Source organism: Coregonus clupeaformis, chromosome 7 (assembly GCF_020615455.1).
Source record: "Coregonus clupeaformis isolate EN_2021a chromosome 7, ASM2061545v1, whole genome shotgun sequence".
Classification (NCBI taxonomy): Eukaryota; Metazoa; Chordata; class Actinopteri; order Salmoniformes; family Salmonidae; genus Coregonus; species Coregonus clupeaformis.
Window position 1 is genome coordinate 35072493 of NC_059198.1, and position 21589 is coordinate 35094081.

The 21589-nt window shown below is 46.0% G+C and overlaps 1 protein-coding gene across 1 annotated transcript; it reads right to left on the minus strand.

The window, feature by feature from the left end:
* Positions 1-189: 189 nt before the first annotated feature.
* Positions 190-20062, minus strand: LOC123491179 (splicing factor, arginine/serine-rich 19-like). The gene is made up of 7 exons (XM_045221033.1): positions 20043-20062; positions 16167-16281; positions 12296-16040; positions 12089-12171; positions 6317-6604; positions 4956-5084; positions 190-782 (listed from the first exon to the last, which is right to left on the minus strand). The coding sequence occupies exons 1-7, from the start codon at positions 20060-20062 to the stop codon at positions 633-635; spliced, it is 4530 nt and encodes a 1509-aa protein (XP_045076968.1). The 3' UTR covers positions 190-632.
* Positions 20063-21589: the final 1527 nt, after the last annotated feature.

Genomic DNA, 21589 nt, shown 5'->3' on the forward strand with positions numbered 1-21589 from the left:
GTAAATCCATAGCTTGTAGGACAGTGACACCTCGTGTTCTTTTATTTCTCTCTGCCTAAGCACTGATCAGAGTACACAAACAGATTAAGCCTGGTCCTGTACTTAAAAGCGAACTCGATAGAGAATCTCCTGTGTTCTGGAAACCGCTCCTTAGTGTACAGACTTCAAATAAAAGACATGGACAGAATATCAAGTGTCAACTCTCTATATTTAAACCATCCATCCATTCAACCGACCAACAACCTGACTATTTGACAGGTTTATACCACACAGAGAGAAAAGGAGAGAGTCAGTGTAGTGTACTTACAGTATGTACAGTGTGTGCGCACGTAAGTGTGTATGCATGTGTGTTCTGCATCTCTCCCTCAACATTGTACTTATTTTTTATTCATATACTGCGTGTGTATATTTCGTGGTTATCTACTCAATATTTCTGTACAGCAAGACACACAGGAGACGAGAGAGGGGGGTGGGGGGGGTTACGAGTTTAAAATGGGGACAGCAAATAGGGAGGGGAATAAAACAACTGTCACTCTACGGCCTCAGTGGGCCCAGTCACGTGCAAGGAGTGGGGGGCTGGTCCTTGGGCGGCTGAACCAATGGGAGTAGGGGGAGAGCGACCCCTGGTCCAATCAATAGGAGGAATCCATCTCTCTGTCCTCCCTCTCTTCCTCGTCCATCTTTCGACCGTGCTTCCTGAAGTACTTGTACCTCTGAACGTAAAGCTTGACCAGGTTGCTCACCTTGACCGGGTTGATCTCTCCTGTTCGACTGTGGCAGATCTGAGAAGCAAAGACAACCACACATAGGTCGGTATTAGTCATAAACACACTATATATCAAATGGTTGTTAAACTGTAACTACACAGTAATTACGCTGTAATTACTTCAAATTGTAACTGTTGGAACATAGTTACATATTCTGTATTATATACTGGGTAGTTTGCATTCTGGATGCTGATTGGCTGAAACAGCATTTCAGCCGTGTGTATATTAGACAATACAGTGGGGGAAAAAAAGTATTTAATCAGCCACCAATTGTGCAAGTTCTCCCACTTAAAAAGATGAGAGAGGCCTGTAATTTTCATCATAGGTACACGTCAACTATGACAGACAAAATGAGAAAAGAAAATCCAGAAAATCACATTGTAGGATTTTTTATGAATTTATTTGCAAATTATGGTGGAAAATAAGTATTTGGTCAATAACAAAAGTTTCTCAATACTTTGTTATATACCCTTTGTTGGCAATGACACAGGTCAAACGTTTTCTGTAAGTCTTCACACACTGTTGCTGGTATTTTGGCCCATTCCTCCATGCAGATCTCCTCTATAGCAGTGATGTTTTGGGGCTGTCGCTGGGCAACACAGACTTTCAACTCCCTCCAAAGATTTTCTATGGGGTTGTGATCTGGAGACTGGCTAGGCCACTCCAGGACCTTGAAATGCTTCTTACGAAGCCACTCCTTCGTTGCCCGGGCGGTGTGTTTGGGATCATTGTCATGCTGAAAGACCCAGCCACGTTTCATCTTCAATGCCCTTGCTGATGGAAGGAGGTTTTCACTCAAAATCTCATGATACATGGCCCCATTCATTCTTTCCTATACACGGATCAGTCGTCCTGGTCCCTTTGCAGAAGAACAGCCCCAAAGCATGATGTTTCCACCCCCATGCTTCACAGTAGGTATGGTGTTCTTTGGATGCAACTCAGCATTCTTTGTCCTCCAAACACGACGAGTTGAGTTACCACCAAAAAGTTCTATTTTGGTTTCATCTGACATTCTCCCAATCCTCTTCTGGATCATCCAAATGCACTCTAGCAAACTTCAGACGGGCCTGGACATGTACTGGCTTAAGCAGGGGGACACGTCTGGCACTGCAGGATTTGAGTCCCTGGCGGCGTAGTGTGTTACTGATGGTAGGCTTTGTTACTTTGGTCCCAGCTCTCTGCAGGTCATTCACTAGGTCCCCCCGTGTGGTTCTGGGATTTTTGCTCACCGTTCTTGTGATCATTTTGACCCCACGGGGTGAGATCTTGCGTGGAGCCCCAGATCGAGGGAGATTATCAGTGGTCTTGTATGTCTTCCATTTCCTAATAATTGCTCCCACAGTTGATTTCTTCAAACCAAGCTGCTGACCTATTGCAGATTCAGTCTTCCCAGCCTGGTGCAGGTCTACAATTTTGTTTCTGGTGTCCTTTGACAGCTCTTTGGTATTGGCCATAGTGGAGTTTGGAGTGTGACTGTTTGAGGTTGTGGACAGGTGTCTTTTATACTGATAACAAGTTCAAACAGGTGCCATTAATACAGGTAACGAGTGGAGGACAAAGGAGCCTCTTAAAGAAGAAGTTACAGGTCTGTGAGAGCCAGAAATCTTGCTTGTTTGTAGGTGACCAAATACTTATTTTCCACCATAATTTGCAAATAAATTCATTAAAAATCCTACAATGTGATTTTCTGGAATTTTTTTCCTCAATTTGTCTGTCATAGTTGACGTGTACCTATGATGAAAATTACAGGCCTCTCTCATCTTTTTAAGTGGGAGAACTTGCACAATTGGTGGCTGACTAAATACTTTTTTCCCCACTGTATACCACGGGTATGATGCAAAAAATACTTGCTTACTGTTCTTTTTATGTTGGAAACCAGTTTATAGCAGCAATAAGGCACCTCTGAGGTTTGTGGTATATGGCCAATATACGGCTTCGTGTCGTGCATAAGAACAGCCCTTGGCCACAGTACACTGAACAAAAATATAAACAACATACAAAGATTCTACTGAGTCACAGTTCATATGAAGGAAATAAATTCATTAGGCCCTAATCTATGGATTTCACATGACTGGGAATACAGATATGCATCTGTTGGTCACAGATACCTTAATGTATGGGCGTGGATCAGAAAACCAGTCAGTATCTGGTGTGACCACCATTTGCCTCATGCAGCGCGACACATCTCCGTCGCATAGAGTTGATCAGGCTGTTGATTGTGGCCTGTTGAATGTTGTCCCACTCCTCTTCAATGGCTGTGAGAAGTTGCTGGATATTGGCGGGAACTGGAACATGCTGTCGTAAATGTTGATCCAGTGCATCCCAAACATGCTCAATGGGTGACATGTCTGGTGAGTATGCAGGCCATAAAAGAACTGGGACATTTTCAGCTTCCAGGAATTGTGTACACATCCTTGCGACATGGGGCCGTGCATTATTATGCTGAAACATGTGGTGACGGCTGCGGATAAATGGCACAACAATGGGCATCAGGATCTCATCACGGTATCTCTGTGCATTCAAGTTGCCTTAGAGAAAATGCAATCGTGTTAGTTGTCCATAGCTTATGCCTGCCCATACCATAACCCCACCATGGGGCACTCTGTTCACAACGTTGACATCAGCAAACCGCTCGCCCACACGTCTGCACAGTACAATTGAAACCAGGATTCATCCATGAAGAGCACACTTCTCCAGCGTGCCAGTGGCCATCGAAGGTGAGTATTTGCCCACTGAAGTCAGTTACGACGCCAAACTGCAGTCAGTTCAAGATCCTGGTGAGGACGAAGAGCACGCAGATGAGCTTCCCTGAGACGATTTATGACAGTTTGTGCAGAAATTCTTCGGTTGTGCAAACCCATAGTTTCATCAGCTGTCCGTCCAGGTGGCTGGTCTCAGACGATCCCGCAGGTGAAGAAGCCGGATGTGGACATCCTTGGCTGGCGTGGTTACACATGGTCTACAGTTGTGAGGCCAGTTGGACATACTGCCAAATTCTCTAAAACGGCATTGGACGTGGCTTGTGAACATTCAATTCTCTGGAAACAGCTCTGCTGGACATTCCTGCAGTCAGCATGCCAATTGCACGCTCCATCAAAACTTGAGACATCTGTGGCATTGTGTTGTGTGACAAAACTGCACATTTTAGAGTGACCTTTAATTGTCCCCAGCATAAGGTGCAACTGTGTAATGATCATGCTGTTTAATAAGCTTCTTGATATACCACACCTGTCAGGTGGATGGATTATCTTTGCAAAGGAGAAATACTCACTAACAGGGATGTAAGCAAATTTGTGCACAAAATTTGAGAGAAATAAGCTTTTTGTGCATATGTTTTTTTTTTTTATATATATTTTATTTCAGCTCATGAAACATGGGACCAACACTTAACATGTTGCGTTTATATTTTTGTTCAGTGTATTGGCCAATATAACACACCCCCTCGGGCCTTATTGCTTAAATATACCACACTTCCAACAACTGCCAATACCTGTTTGTGGAAATTCTATAAACATTCACAAACAAATCAAAGTAATTGTATCGACACCACACTACTCAGTCTAGTAATTATGCCAATCTTTTAAATTGTGTTTGCCAATCTTTTTAAAATGTGCAAGTCACAAACAGGTTGAACAGCAATTGTTATTCCTACGGAACAAAATGCACCTACACTCTGTTACTGAGAGACACTACAGCCTAAACCCAAAAGCCTAACCATTGCTGAGCAGACTTTTTTGTTCCAGCCCAGCATTAACATACCTGATTCAACTACTGAACCAACTGTTTATTAAGTCATTCATAAAATAAGGTGTTTTACACCATCGAATAACACAGTTAACTCTGTACAAAACCATGTAATAACACTATACTAAATCATGTAACACTACTAAGCCATGTAATAATATACTAAGCATGTAATAACACTGTACTAAACCATGTAATAACAGCGTACTTAAACCATGTAATAACACCGTACTTAAACCATGTAATAACAGCGTACTTAAACCATGTAATAACACCGTACTTAAACCATGTAATAACACCGTACTTAAACCATGTAATAACAGCGTACTTAAACCATGTAATAACAGCGTACTTAAACCATGTCATCACACTTACATTGTGCTAAACCATGTAATAACAATGTAATGCAGCTAAAGCAGGTTTAGGGTTAGAGGGCTGGGTTACCTTGTGCACTGCCTTCCTCAGGATGTCCTTGTAGTCGTCCTTGTTAATATCTTTACGCTGGTAGTAGGGCTTAATGGCCAGCTTCACCTCCTCCACCGCACGCTCTTGAGTGTGGAGCTTCTTCAGGTACTGAGAGCGAGAGAGAGAAAAATAAAATAAGAGGTGCAGTGTATACCAGTGTTGCACGGTATACCAAAACGTCAGTACCCTTTCAATACCAGAACATGAAAAACTGTTTTGCAGTAGAATTTGTTACTTTCGGTACTTCTGTCAAATGTGTCTCACGGATCAAGCCTGTCTTATCAGCGCAGCCGACCCCTTATTATAGCGCCCACAGTGCCTGCTCCACTTGCTTATTGCTAGCGTGCACTGGGAGTCTGGGCTGCATCATGTTAGCTCCCCACTCATGCTGCACAGAAATTAACAGACTTGAATAATTCGACAAGGCATGTAGATGTTGAAACTGTTCATTACTGTTCGCAAAACAATGTCGATCGATACAGGCTAGAACCCTTTACAATGGAAGAATATACAGTGTCCAGCTTTGTAGGCTAACTTTCCTTGCTAGGTGACAGCTAAAGCTAACATCAATTCACTACCCTAGACTTTGTGATAATATGCAAACTATAACGCAGAATATGTTGATTTCAAAGCTGATTGCTACTAAAAACTTCATGGATTCACTTATTTCGGTCTATCTGTCACATCTCTCCGTCAGTGAACTGACTGTTTCATGAATGACATCATTACTGGTTGAAGAGACAACACACATTTTTATGAAAAAAGCTACTTCTATGCAAATGTTGTTGATGAACACAATAAAATGTGTCCCAAATGGATGGGAAATGGTTTGTCATCTGTAGCCCCATGGAATCACCCAAAACAAGTTCAATAACTCAACGCATTCACACACTCCTATTGAATATGATACAGCTTGATTTACCCAATAAAGATTTACCATTCAAATAAAATGGTAAAAACAAAGTCAAACTGATTGCATGATTGTATAATTGATTCATTAATGCATACATGGCTGTCTCTGAAAAAATTGTATGCGAAAAAATGCAAATGTAATGATATTGAACTCAACGATTCAACAGAGCAGTAGCTGAGTCCATCTGTCTGGATCAAGTGCCATTCTGTGATTTTGGCTAATATGCCTTTTTTGTCGTGGTATCGTTTTGGTATCGAGCATCGTGATACTAAACCTGGTATCGGTAATGAAGTAAACATTCTGGTATCGTGAAGACACTATGCAGTACTGTACTGATAGTCTGATGACCTTATTCCATTCCACACACACACACCAGTAATTGGAAGATATGGGAGCAGTAGAAAGACATGCTTTTTAATGGTGCTACCTTGTCAGGGTCCTTGCTCTCGTTGTCCCAGCCTATATCACTACAGCCCCCAGACCCTCCCGAGAACCCAGAGGGCATGGGAGGGGGCGGGGTCTGGGCACAGCCGCCACCCATAGACATGCCAGGGTGCAGGTGGCTGGGCAGGGTTTTGGTGCAGCCCACCAATGGGAGAGAGCTGTGCAGGATGAACTGGGCAGGGGTGGGGCCTGGGGGAGGATGAACCTGGGAGGAGGAAGAAGAGGAAGGGGCATGCTGCGATGAATGGTTCTGATTGGTTTGGGAGAGAATCTGCAAGAGAGAGAGAGATGGAAGGTATGATGAGAAACGAAGTGTTTGGTCAGATATCGAACACCTTCAAAACAATCCAAGACAAATATGTAACACGTATACAGTGCTTTCAGAAAGTATTTACCTCCCTTGACTTTTTTCACATTTTGTTGTGTTACAGCCTGAATTTAAAATGGATTAAATTGAGATTTTGTGTCACTGGCCTACACACAATAACCCATAATGTCCAAGTGGAATTATGTTTTTAGAAATTAAAGGCTGAAATGTCTTTAGTCAATAAGTATTTAACCTCTGTTATAGCAAGCCTGAATAAGTTCAGGAGTAAAAATGTGCTTAACAAGTCAAATAATAAATTGCATGGACTCACTCTGTGTGCAATAATAGTGGTTAACATGATTTTTGAATGACTACCTCATCTCTGTACCCCACACATACAATTATCTGAAAAGTCCCTCAGTCGAGCAGTGAATTTCAAACACAGATTCAACCACAAAGACCAGGGAGGTTTTCCAATGCCTCGCAAAGAAGGGCACCTATTGGTAGATGGGTAAAAAAAAAAAAAGAAGCAGACATTGAATATCTCTTTGAGCATGGTGAAGTTATTAATTACACTTTCAATGGTGCATCAATACACCCAGTCACTACAAAGATACAGGCGTCCTTCCTAACTCAGTTGCCGGAGAGGAAGGAAACTGCTCAGGGATTTCACCATGAGGCCAATGGTGATTTTGTTTGGCACATTTTTATTTTACCCCCTTTTTCGATCTTGTCTCATCGCTGCAACTCCCCAACGGGCTTGGGAGGCGAAGGTCGAGTCATGCGTCCTCTGAAACATGACCCGCCAACACGCCTTTCTTAACACCCGCCCACTTAACCCAGAAGCCAGCCGCACCAATGTGACGGAGGACACACCGTCCAGCTGACGACCGAGGTCAGCCTGCAGGCACCCCGCCACAAGGAGTCCCTAGAGCGCGATGAGCCAAGTAAAGCCACCCCAGCCAAACATTTACATTTACATTTTAGTAATTTAGCAGACGCTCTTATACAGAGCGACTTACATGAGCAATTAGGGTTAAGTGCCAAACCTTCATCTAACCCGGATGACGCTGGGCCAATTGTGCGCCGCCCTATGGGACTCACGATTTACGGCAGGTTGTGATACAGCCCGGGATCAAACCCGGGTCTGTAGTGACGCCTCTATCACTGCGATGCAGTGCCTTAGACCGCCACGCCACTCGGGAGGCCCGGCCAATGGTGACTTTAAAACAGTTACATGCTGTGATAGGAGAAAACTGAGGATGGACCAACAACATTGTAGTTACGTTAATATAATGAGTGTGAAAAGAAGGAAGCCTGCACAGAAAAATATTAAAAAATATATACCAAAACATGCATTCTGTTTGCAACAAGGCACTAAAGTCACTTTGTCCTGAATACAAAGTGTTATGTTTGGGGCAAATACAACATTACTGAGTACCACATCATATTTTCAAGCATGGTGGTGGCTGCATCATGTTATGGGTATGCTGGTCATCGGCAAGGACCAAGGAGTTTTTTTTTAATAAAAAGAAACTGAATAGAGCTAAGCACAGGCAATATCCTAGAGTATAACCTGGTTCAGTCTGCATTCCAACAGACACTGGGAGACAAATTCACCTTTCAGGAGGACAATAATCTAAAACACCAGGCCAAATATACACTGGAGTTGCTTACCAAGTCAACATTGAATGTTCCTGAGTGGCTTAGTTACAGTTTTGACATAAATCTGCTTGAAAATTACATGCGCCGAATACAACAGGTGTAGACCTTACCGTGAAATGCTTACTTACAAGCCCTTAACCAACAATGCAGTTCAAGAAATAGAGTTGAGAAAATATTTACTAAATAAAATAAAAAGTAACACAATAAAATAACAATAACGAGTGGGTACTGGTACTGCGTCAATGTGCAGGGGTACAGGTTGGTCGAGGTAATTTGTACATGTAGATAGGGGTAAACTGACTATGCATAGATAATAAACAGCAGGTAGCAGCAGTGTAAAAACAAAGGGGTGGGTGTCAATGTAAATAGTCCGGGTGGCCACTTGATTAATTGTTCAGCAGTCTTAGAGCTTGGGGGTAGAAGCTGTTAAGGAGCCTTTTGGACCTAGTCTTGGCGCTCCAGTACCATTTGCTGTGCAGTAGCAGAGAGAACCGTTTATGACTTGGGTGACTGGGGCCTTCATCTGACACCGCCTAGTATATACAGTACCAGTCAAAAGTTAGGACACACCTACTCATTCAAGGGTTTTACTTTTTTTAAACTATTTTCTACATTGTAGATTAATAGTGAATATATCAAAATTATGAAATAACACATATGGAATCAAGTAGTAACCACAAAAGTGTTAAACAAATCAAAATATATTTGAGATTTTTCAAAGTAGCCACCCTTTGCCTTGATGACAGCTTTGCACACTCTTGGTATTCTCTCTGCCAGCTTCATGAGGTAGTCACCTGGAACACATTTCAATGAACAGGTGTGCCTTGTTAAAAGTTAATTTGTGGAATTTATTTCCTTCTTAATGCATTTTAAGCCAATCAGTTGTGTTGTGACAAAGTAGGGGTAGTATACAGAAGATAGCCCTATTTGGTAAAAGACCAAGTCCATATTATGGCAAGAACAGCTCAAATAAGCAAAGAGAAATGACAGTCCATCATTACTTTAAGACATGAAGGTCAGTCAATCCGGAAAATGTCAAGAACTTTTAAAGTTTCTTCAAGTGCAGTCACAAAAACCATCAAGCGCTGTGATGAAACTGGCTCTCATGAGGACCGCCACAGGGAAGGAAGACCCAGAGTTACCTCTGCTGCAGAGGATAAGTTCATTAGAGTTAACTGCACCTCAGATTGCAGCCCAAATAAATGCTTCAGAGTTCAAGTAAGACATCTCAACATCAACTGTTCAGAGGGGACTGCGTGAATCAGGCCTTCATGGTCGAATTGCTGCAAAGAAGCCACTACTAAAAGGACACCAATAAGAAGAAGAGACTTGCTTGGGCCAAGAAAAACGAGCAATGGACATTAGACCGGTGGAAATCGTCCTTTGGTCTGGAGTCCAATTTGAGATTTTGGGTTCCAACCGCCGTGTCTTTGTGAGACGCAGAGTAGGTGAACGGATGATCTCCGCATGTGTGGTTCCCACTGTGAAGCATGGAAGAGGTGTGATGGTGTGGGGGTGCTTTGCTGGTGACACTGTCAGTGATTTATTTAGAATTCAAGGCACACTTAACCAGCATGGCTACCACAGCATTCTGCAGCGATACGCCATTCCATCTGGTTTGCGCTTAGCGGTACTATCATTTGTTTTTCAACAGGACAATGACCCAACACACCTCCAGGCTGTGTAAAGGCTATTTGACCAAGAAGGAGAGTGATTGAGTGCTGCATCAGATGACCTGGCCTCCACAATCACCCGACCTCAACCCAATTGAGATGGTTTGGGATGAGTTGGACCACAGCGTGAAGGGATATGTGGGAACTCCTTCAAGACTGTTGGAAAAGCATTCCTCATGAAGCAGGTTGAGAGAATGCCAAGAGATTGTGCAAAGCTGTCATCAAGGCAAAGTGTGGCTATTTGAAGAATCTCAAATATAAAATATAATTTCATTTGTTTAACACTTTTTTGGTTCCTACATGATTCATAGTTTTGATGTCTTCTCTATTATTCTACAATTTAGAAAATAGTAAAAATAAAGAAAAACCCTTGAATGAGTAGGTGTGTCCAAACTTTTGACTGGTACTGTACTGATGCACATACAGTTGAAGTCGGAAGTTTACATACACTTAGGTTGGAGTCATTAAAACTCGTTTTTCAACCACTCCACACATTTCTGGTTAACAAACTATAGTTTTGGCAAGTCGGTTAGGACATCTACTTTGTGCATGACAAGTAATTTTTACAACAATTGTTTACAGACAGATTATTTCACTTATAATTCACTGTATCACAATTCCAGTGGGTCAGAAGTTTACATACACTAAGTTGACTGTGCCTTTACACAGCTTGGAAAATTCCAGAAAATGATGTCATGGCTTTAGAAGTTTCTGATAGGCTAATTGACATAATTTGAGTCAATTGAAGGTGTACCTGTGGATGTATTTCAAGGCCTACCTTAAAACTCAGTGCCTCTTTGCTTGAAATCATGTGAAAATCAAAAGAAATCAGCCAAGTCCTCCGAAAAAAAAAAAAATGGTAGACCTCCACAAGTCTGGTTCATCCTTGGGAGCAATTTCCAAACGCCTGAAGGTACCACGTTCATCTGTACAAACAATAGTACGCAAGTATAAACACCATGGGACCACGCAGCCGTCATACCGCTCAGGAAGGAGACGCGTTCTGTCTCCTAGAGATGAACGTACTTTGGTGCGAAAAGTGCAAATCAATCCCAGAACAACAGCAAAGGACCTTGTGAAGATGCTGGAGGAAACAGGTACAAAAGTATCTATAGCCACAGTAAAACGAGTCCTATATCGACATAACCTGAAAGGCCGCACAGCAAGGAAGAAGCCACTGCTCCAAAACCGCCATAAAAAAGCCAGACTACAGTTTGCATCTGCACATGGGGACAATAATCGTACTTTTTGGAGAAATGTCCTCCGGTCTGATTAAACAAAAATAGAACTATTCGGTCATAATAACTATCGTTATGTTTGGAGGAAAAAGGGAGTGGCTTGCAAGCCGAAGAACACCATCCCAACCGTGAAGCACGGGGGTGGCAGCATCATGCTGTGGGGATGCTTTGCTGCAGGAGGGACTGGTGCACTTTACAAAATAGATGGCATTATGAGGAAGGAAAATTATGTGGATATATTGAAGCAACATCTCAAGACATCGGTCAGGAAGTTAAAGCTTGGTCGCAAATGGGTCTTCCAAATGGACAATGACCCCAAACATACTTCCAAAGTTGTGGCAAAATGGCTTAAGGACAACAAAGTCAAGGTATTGGAGTGGCCATCACAAAGCCCTGACCTCAATCCTATAGAAAATGTGTGGGCAGAACTGAAAAAGCGTGTGCGAGCAAGGAGGCCTTCAAACCTGAATCGGTTACACCAGCTCTGTCAGGAGGAATGGGCCAAAATTCATCCAACTTATTGTGGGAAGCTTGTGGAAGGCTGCCCAAAACATTTGACCAAAGTTAAACAATTTAAAGGCTACCAAATACTAATTGAGTGTATGTAAACTTCTGACCCACTGGGAATGTGATGAAATAAATAAAAGCTGAAATAAATCATTCTCTCTACTATTATTCTGACATTTCACATTCTTAAAATAAAGTGGTGATCCTAACTGACCTAAGACAGGGAATTTTTATTAGGATTAAATGTCAGGAATTGTGAAAAACTGAGTTTAAATGTATTTGGCTAAGGTGTATGTAAACTTCCGACTTCAACTGTACATACACACACACATAACGGAACATAATTTACTCAAAGACACACACACCTGGCTTGTAGCATGGATGAACTCTTGGGCTTTGGCTCTACTTGCGATATTGGCCTCTTCCATCTTAAACAGCAGAGCTGTCACTGAAATACAGAGAGTTAAACCTTATACATATTATATACTTCATAGTAGCAACAGGAATACACAAAAATGTAATGCCCCTCCACCAAAACGTTGTTATAATGAATGCTATTGACAGAGACTTACATGCTAAAACTCCTCCGGCCGTGCAGTCCACTCCTGTCTGCAGACTCCAGGGGAGGGTAGGGGCAGCATGAGGAGGGGGAGGAGGAGGCGGTGGCAGCTTGTTGGCCGAGGAGGAAGAAACAGAAGAGGAGGAAGAGGAGGAGGGGTCTGTGGAGGAACGAGGAAGTGAGAGAGAGGCGGGGGCAGAGCCAGATGAGGAGGAGCAAGGGGGTGAGGCCAAAGATTTGGAGCCTTCGTCCAGAGGGAGGGGCTTCATGTTGGAGGGGCCGTACTGTGAGAGGCCTGCCCCCTGGGAGGAGGGTAGGGCCGGGGGACTGGAGGGGGGCAGGTTGGGGGTGCTCTGGGTCTGAGCGGGGCAGTCCTCGGGTAGGAAGGAGGGCTCGGGGGTCTTACAGCTGCTGTCCACCGTCTGAGAGTCAGGAGAGGACTCCCGAGCATCACGCGAGGCGGGGAGGGAGGGCGGAGAAGTGTGGGGGGGTGAGGAGGACGGGGGGAGGACACTGGTGGAAGAGGACGATGATGAAGAGGACGAGGAAGGGATTGGACCGGCTGGACCGGAGTGCGGACTGGAGGGTTTAGCCCCGACTCCTGATTGGATGTCGGAGGAAGTCCCACCCCAGCCGCCGCCCTCAGAGCTACAGTTGGCCAAGGCGCCATCCATGTCCGTCAAACCACCGGCTAAGCTTTTCTCTCCCCGCGTCTTCTTCGCAAGCCGCCGCCTACGCTTGGTTGCCAGGGACGATGAGGGCGAAGATGCCGAGGAGGAAGTGGAGGTGGTGGAGCTGGGCTTGGCCTTCTTGGACTTCAGTGCTGCCACCGTGGGATTGGCCAGCGAGGAGGAAGGAGGAGCGGCCAGGGAACTGCGTTTGCCCACCTTCCCCAGGTCCTTGTTGCGTCCACTCAGCAATAGAGGCTCAGAGCAGGGCTTGAGGAACGGAGACCTGCTCTCATTGTCCCTCCTAAAGACCACTGCAATGGAGCCACCCACCACCGGCCCCCCAGAGCCCCCTACTGGCCCGCCCGCACCGAGGAGCTCCATGCCGAGCTTCCCTGAGCCCACCGGGCCCCCCGTGGTGCTGCTCACGCCCTCACGCACCAGCACTGACACTTTGGACTGCAGCTTGGCTTTCCTCCCAACACCTCCGCTCAATTTCTTGGACCTGCCAGACCGACCAGACTCTTTCTTTCCTCCTTTTTCACCACGCTCTTTCTCCTTCCCCATCTTCCGCCCTCGTTTGGCCGAGGAGGGGAGGGTGGCTGGGGCGGAGGCCGGGCCGGAGGGTGCCTGGGTCGGGGAGAGTGAAGAGATGGCGAGCCCCTTGCCTTTGGGTCGAACTGAGGAGGAAGAGGACGACTCGGACTGACCAGCTTTCTTGCCCGTTCGGGATTTCTTCTTGAAGTGGTGGCGTCCAGGTTTGGTGGCGGTCTTTGGTTTGGCGCTTGGGCTGGGGGCAGCAGGTTCCAAAGGCTGGGGAGGGGGTGGGGAGTCTTCTATAGAGGGGTAGTCTGAGTCCAGGGCCTCTCCGTCCAGAGAGTGTATGTCTATCTCCAGTTTGTCTGAGAAGTGGTCAGAGTCGTAGCCATGGTAATGTGACGGCGGCGAGAGGGAGCGGCTCCCATGCCGGCCCATGCTGTCTTCCAACCCTTCATCCAAGCGCCGACGCCTCTTCTTCTGCCTCTTGTGGGGCTTGTCGGAGCCCTGGGAGGGGCTGCGGGGGGAGGATGGAGCCAGCGGGGGGGAACCGGGGAGAGTGGTGGTGGTGGTCGTGGTGACCGTGATGGTGCGCTTGATGGCGAACAGGTCAGAGCCATTGAGATCCTGGATGGACGGCGGCACCACGGGTCGACCGTCTCGACGTCTCTCCCTGTCCCTTTCTCTGTCCCGGTGCCTTTCTCTGTCCCGGTGCCTTTCTCTGTCCCGGTGCCTTCGTTTTATGCTTCCTTTGGACCTCTTGGAGCTGCCTCTTTCTCGGCTGGTCGATTCGCGGACGCCGTCTCGCTCTCTTTCCCTATTTATCCGGCTGGAGTCTCCATTCCTCTCCCTTCTCCGGGTGTCGTCTTTCTTTCTGTCCTTGTCTCGATCTCCGTCTCGTTCCCCATCTCTGTACCGGTTTCTGTTCTTCTCTCTGTCTCTGTCCCCGTCTCTCTCTCTGTGTCGGTCCTCTGAAGTGTTTGACCAGGAGCGGCCCCTGTGCGTCTGCTGCACTGAGGAGTTTTGTGAGCGGGGGCGTGTTGAAGATTCCGGAGTGCTCCGTCGTCTCTTCTTCCTCTTCCTACTATCGCTTCTGCTGCTCCTCCCTCTCTCCTCCTCCACCTTTGTTTTCTTCTCTTTCTCACTCCGCCGCCCCCTCTCCCTTTCCCTGTGTCTATCCTTCCTCTCCCCACTCTTCTCTCCACCGCCATCCTTCTCTTTCCTTTTCTTTCTCCTCCTCCTCTCCTCCTCCTCCCCTACCTTGCCCTCCTTCCGCTTGCGCCGCTCCCTTTCCTTGGAGCTCTTGCAGGACTTGCGGCTCTTGTCCTTCTCGGCGGTGTGCGGGGAGGGGGGGGAGGAGGAGCGGTATCTCGCTTTACGCCGGCTGACCAGCTTCCTCCTCAGATCTTCCGCCCCGACCACCACCACCACCTCCTCCTCTTCCTCCTCCTCCATGGGCTCCCCATCCTCCATGCCAGGCATCACCGGCCCCGCCCAGTCCCCCTCAGCCCGCACCGACACAAAGCTGTCCCCGTCCAGCACCCTCAGGATCCTCTCCGGCTTGGCTCCCCCGTGGAGGAAAGGACTGCCGGAGGAGATGGGGAGGACGAGAGGAAGAACTCCTTCCCGGCCTCTCTCCTCCCTCTTCCCTCCGTCCCTCTCGTTGGCCCCCACGATCTCACCCTCCTCAATCTCAGAGTGGTCCGAGTGGTCCGCCTTCTCTCTCCTGTCCCGTACTTTCACCCGGGGCTCTTTGGATCGGTCCAGCCTCCTCCGGAGGGGGAGAGGGAGGGAGCGCGGGGAGAGCGGGGGAACAGAGAGAGCGTCCGTGGAGTCTGGAGGAGCATTGTCTTTCTCCTCTCCTCCTGTCCTCCCTGTCTCTGCCTTCCTTCTCTTCCCTCTGGCATCACTCCCCTTGCTGCTCACGCTGTTCCCTCTCTCCCTCCCTCCCCCCATCTCTCGCTCCTCCTCCTCTCTCGCTGAGGGGGGTGAGCCGGTCGGATCAAAGGGGTCATACTTTTCCCCTTCTTCCTCCTCGGCCGCTCCTCCCTCCCTCTCTCCTTCCGTGGGGTGAAACGGGTCATAGATCTCCGTCTCGCCCTCTTTTTGTCCGTCGGTTCCCCTTTGGGGTGAGGAGGAGAGGCATAACAAGGGATCAGAGGAGGAGAAAGGGGGGTCAGAGTGGGGAGCCAGGGAAGCAGAAGTGGAGGACACCACGTCACCCACCGTCACGCTGTTGGTCCTGCCTTCCTGGATGTCATTGTGGTAGCTGGTTGCCACGGTGCCAGGAGAGGAGGATGAAGAGGAAGGTGGGGAGGCGGGAGAGGAGGAAGGGGAGGAGGGAGAGGTGGAGGAGGGCAGGGGGCTCTTGGCAGTCTCTGTGATCCTGTGAGGAGGAGGGACAGCAGGCATCCCTTTAAGTCCTAGGGTTTGAGTTAAGTCCATGGCCCAGGATGGGAGCTGGGCCTGGGGCAAGCTGCAGTCCAGTACTCCCTGTAGCCTGGGGTTGTAGGTGGACGAGGGATGCTGAGGGCCGGGGATCAAAGAGCAACCCTGAAAGATGAGACAAGAAATATTAGGCCTTTATCAACTACCTGGGGGTCCACAATCTGTCAAGTGTGTGTGTGTGTGTGTGTTTGGGGGAAGTAGAGTATTGTATGTGTGTATTGGAGTTGGTACAAGGTATTTACCTGTCTTCCTGCTGCCTATACCAGGGGTGACAGTGGACAGGATACTGAGCAATGACGAGCCCTCCACTCTCACCTCAGCTGTCAACTCCACTTCAAGGTCAGAACTGGAATACAAATACATCACTCATGAAACCACGCATAGTGAAACTTGCACATCTAAATTCCCTGTTATGTAATTTATTATATTGGTGTCTCACTCTCCCATACATTTCAGCTTACTTTTCACTCTGACATCCTCTCTTAAGCCAGGCATATGATTTTGGCCCCAATTTAGCTGTCCTAAACAAGTTTGAGATCGGAGACAAAATCCCCATGTTTTTGCCTACTCAGGGCGCGCGGCTGTCACCGATGCTCATTTAATGTGAGCGGTTCAGAGAAGAAATCTGAGGGCTACCGATCCCGTCTTTGAGACGTGCCGATATTTTCAAAAATGTTGGATTTTATCGTTGCTAAATCTGCAATGCTCTTGTAGTGTGAGATATTTAACGACAAGTTTTGAGAACGGTGATCAGCAATAGCCAATGAGATCCTACCAGTGATGATGACGTTTCGCATCAGCAAGAATGTGTACTCTTAAACAAGAGCGATGAATACTAATAGCATGCATTTGTACTTGCCTTTAACCTCTACGGGATCGGTGTCCCGTATACGGGACGGTTGAGCTAACGTGCGCTAATGTGATTAGCATGACTGTTGTAACAGCAAACTTTCCAGGACATAGACATGTCTTATGTGGGCAGAAAGCTTACATTCTTGTTAATCTAACTGCACTGTCCAATTTACAGTAGCTATTACAGTGAAAAAATACCATTCTATTGTTTGAGGAGAGTGCACAACAAAAAAACTTATCACGCCAACTGGTTTGATACATTCACCTCTGAAGGTAAATAATGTACTTACATTCAATAATCTTGCTTTGATTTGTCATCCTAAGGGTCCCAGAGTTAAAATGTAGCATTGTTTTGTTTGATCAAATCCATTTTTATTTTAAAATGTAGGAACTGGGTTCTACAGTTTGAACCCCTGCTGTTTCTGGCGCCACACCCACCCCGCCCGGCCATCTAGATGTGTGAAAGTTAGTGTATAAACTAATGATCCGTCATGTGTGACATTCCTGGGAGTGTGTAAACTTACATTTTGTATTACCATATCATTTTTGTATGTTCTCTATAGTTATGTACTTGAAAATGTATCAATTGACCAATTCAGCACATTTGGGCAGACTTGATACAAAATTGTCCAGTATTGCAATGCTTCACTGGATCAATCTGAAACTTTGCACACACACTGCTGCCATCTAGCGGCCAAAATCTAATTTGCGCCTAAACTGCAATATTATATTGTGGACTTTCTCTTGCATTTCAAAGATGATGGAAAAAATGTATAATAGAAAACACATGTTTTTTTGTTTGTATTATCTTTTACCAGATCTAATGTTATATTCTCCTACATTAATTTCACATTTCCACAAACTTCAAAGTCTTTCCTTTCAAACGGTATCAAGAATATGTATACCCTTGCTTCAGGTCCTGAGCTACAGGCAGTAAGATTTGGGTATGTCATTTTAGGCGAATATTGAAAAAAAGGGTCCGATCCTTAAGAGGTTAACCAAAGCATCAAATCATTGTTTTCGCGAGACAGCGTGGTATCAAGAATCCTCACAACCAAGTGAAGAATTTTATAGTGTGGGACCTCCCGTCTCTGCCAAAACGTTTAGTGTGCACACCACTACGTTGGCAAGACAAAAGATTACAGGAAATACACTGCTCAAAAAAATAAAGGGAACACTAAAATAACACATCCTAGATCTGAATGACTGAAATAATCTTATTAAATACTTTTTTCTTTACTTAGTTGAATGTGCTGACAACAAAATCACACAAAAATTATCAATGGAAATCTAATTTATCAACCCATGGAGGTCTGGATTTGGAGTCACCCTCAAAATTAAAGTGGAAAACCACACTACAGGCTGATCCAACTTTGATGTAATGTCCTTAAAACAGGTCAAAATGAGGCTCAGTAGTGTGTGTGGCCTCCACGTGCCTGTATGACCTCCCTACAACGCCTGGGCATGCTCCTGATGAGGTGGTGGATGGTCTCCTGAGGGATCTCCTCTCAGACCTGGACTAAAGCATCTGCCAACTCCTGGACAGTCTGTGGTGCAACGTGGCGTTGGTGGATGGAGCGAGACATGATGTCCCAGATGTGCTCAATTGGATTCAGTTCTGGGGAACGGGCGGGCCAGTCCCATAGCATCAATGCCTTCCTCTTGCAGGAACTGCTGACACACTCCAGCCACATGAGGTCTAGCATTGTCTTGCATTAGGAGGAACCCAGGGCCAACCGCACCAGCATATGGTCTCACAAGGGGTCTGAGGATCTCATCTCGGTACCTAATGGCAGTCAGGCTACCTCTGGCGAGCACATGGAGGGCTGTGCGGCCCCCCAAAGAAATGCCACCCCACACCATGACTGACCCACCGCCAAACTGGTCATGCTGGAGGATGTTGCAGGCAGCAGAACGTTCTCCACGGCGTCTCCAGACTCTGTCACGTCTGTCACATGTGCTCAGTGTGAACCTGCTTTCATCTGTGAAGAGCACAGGGCGCCAGTGGCGAATTTGCCAATCTTGGTTCTCTCTGGCAAATGCCAAACGTCCTGCACGGTGTTGGGCTGTAAGCACAACTCCCACCTGTGGACGTCGGGCCCTCATACCACCCTCATGGAGTCTGTTTCTGACCGTTTGAGCAGACACATGCACATTTGTGGCCTGCTGGAGGTCATTTTGCAGGGCTCTGGCAGTGCTCCTCCTTCTCCTCCTTGCACAAACGCGGAGGTAGCAGTCCTGCTGCTGGGTTGTTGCCCTCCTACGGCCTCCTCCACATCTCCTGATGTACTGGCCTGTCTCCTGGTAGCGCCTCCGTGCTCTGAGTGGCGCAGTGGTCTAAGGCACTGCATCGCAGTGCTAACTGTGCCACTAGAGATCCTGGTTCGAATCCAGGCTCTGTCGCAGCCGGCCGCGACCAGGAGACTCATGGGCGGCGCACAATTGGCCCAGCGTCGTCTAGGGTAGGGGAGGGAATGGCCGGCAGGGATGTAGCTCAGTTGATAGAGCATGGCGTTTGCAATGCCAGGGTTGTGGGTTCAATTCCCACGGGGGGCCAGTATAAAAAAATATGTATTCACTAACTGTAAGTCGCTCTGGATAAGAGCGTCTGCTAAATGACTAAAATGTAAATGTAAATGACACTACGCTGACAGACACAGCAAACCTTCTTGCCACAGCTCGCATTGATGTGCCATCCTGGATGAGCTGCACTACCTGAGCCACTTGTGTGGGTTGTAGACTCCGTCTCATGCTACCACTAGAGTGAAAGCAACGCCAGCATTCAAAAATGACCAAAACATCAGCCAGGAAGCATAGGAACTGAGAAGTGGTCTGTGGTCACCACCTGCAAAACCAGTCCTTTATTGGGGGTGTCTTGCTAATTGCCTATAATTTCCACCTGTTGTCTATTCCATTTGCACAACAGCATGTGAAATTTATTGTCAATCAGTGTTGCTTCCTAAGTGGACAGTTTGATTTCACAGAAGTGTGATTGACTTGGAGTTACATTGTGTTGTTTAAGTGTTCCCTTTATTTTTTTGAGCAGTGTATTTTTTAAGTAATGTAGTGTACACCAGCATTACCTGTCGAGGAGATGCTGTGGAGAGCAGTGAAGAGAGACCAGGGAGGGAAGTGGTTCGGGGGTTGCAGTAATGGCAGCTCCCTATATTAAGGGGACAGACAGACGAACACACACATTAATAACTGCTACAGTCAGTGTAAGAGCTTTAAAAACACACACACAATCACACTCACCAGCTCGCTAAGCTCGTCATCTGGGCTCTCCCTATCACCTTGGTAACACCTCAACCTCGTCCTACTCCTTTTTTCATCCTTCTCTGTTTCCTCTTCGCTGGAGTCTTTGTCTGAAGAGACATAAGTCAAATCAAATTTTGTTCTGAAGTGTAGTGTAGTGTGTGATGACCCCCGTCTGTGCCACATCGTTTATCACGTCAGGTATATTAGAAAAATTTATACAGACCTTTAGCCTACAGTGAATAAATGTAAGCATTCCTCAATTCAAATCAGTTGCAACATGACCATAAACAAAATTATTGAGACAAACCCCACAACTTCAAAGGTACCGCTCAATTAATTTGAGAAAGCACAGTTACAGCACAATCCTTTTTCTGGGATTCAGGCTGTCTCCATCAGTGTCTTCCTCTATGCCCATCTAAGTGAGAACAATAATTTCCTGCGAAAAACACGACAGATGTTCGATAATGACATTCAGACAGTGATTGGGTCGTAACTAGCAGCTAGCTATCTAATTAGCCATTACATTAGCTATAACTGGCAGTGGCTAGCTAACGTTAGTTGTTGCAAAATACCTGGATCAGGCCGCACTCTCGTCTGTTGCTTGCAACATCAGTTGACTAGGCTGACAAACTACAGCAACTAACTTAACTAGCAAACTTAACTAGCAGGAAACACTTTGAAATACACTAATTACAATCGTCACATGTTTTCACTGAAATCAGATTCGTAGTTAGCTAGCCAGACCTGGCAGAAATAGCAGTAACGTTAGCTAGCTAGCCAGGTACGTTAACGTTAGCTCTCCTCCTAGCTACACCAGTCAAATACATGCACTAATTACCGTAGATCCAGTTATATGTTTTGTCCGTTGAAATCCACAATCTTCAACTACCCTTTATTTTCTAAAACGTGCAATTTACGTTTAAAATACAGTATTAAAGGTTGAGATATTATTCTTTTAAAAGCACAATAAGAGGCCCATCCCATCAATCGCCGACATTTTACTTCCCTTCACTTGAAACCGGTCAACAAGGGCGGATGGGAAATGAAGTTTTTCGTTGATCGGGCTAATTTTGAGGATGACATCCTTCCAAATGCTATTTGAAAGATCCTGCACATAATAAATACTTTCCCCGCCAATAAATCTGCATGTGTATTTAATCCTGAAGATTATATATTTTCACGTTTCGATGATTGAATATCATGCCTTTATTATAACAAAGAATCACAGGTTAGAAACTGACTATACACTATTTCATTGTTTACATGTGAATTGACTTTCAAACTTTTTATCCTATGTTGACTCATATCCTATTAATGTATATCCTTCTGAAAATTTGAACACTTTGCACTGGTGTAAACCCATGTTAAATTTGTCTCAAAGTGTTCTGTGGTTCTCCAGATCTTTTCTTGTTGGCCTCTGGGCTTCAAATGAGTACAGCAACAGCGTTCCTAAGTATTGCAGTAGTTTTCCAGGTCATAGTAGTTTCAGTAGCCCCTCTTTAACAGTCTGTGGTCCTCATCTCTCTCCATTCTCCAGCATCACC

Coding starts and splice junctions, on each gene's coding strand:
- LOC123491179 (XM_045221033.1), bottom strand. CDS start 20,062: ATGACGAGCTTAGCGAGCTG. Junction 5,085..6,316: donor AGAGCAAGGACCCTGACAAG/GTAGCACCATTA, acceptor TCTCGCTCTCAG/TACCTGAAGAAGCTCCACAC. Junction 783..4,955: donor TGAGGAAGGCAGTGCACAAG/GTAACCCAGCCC, acceptor TTTGCTTCTCAG/ATCTGCCACAGTCGAACAGG.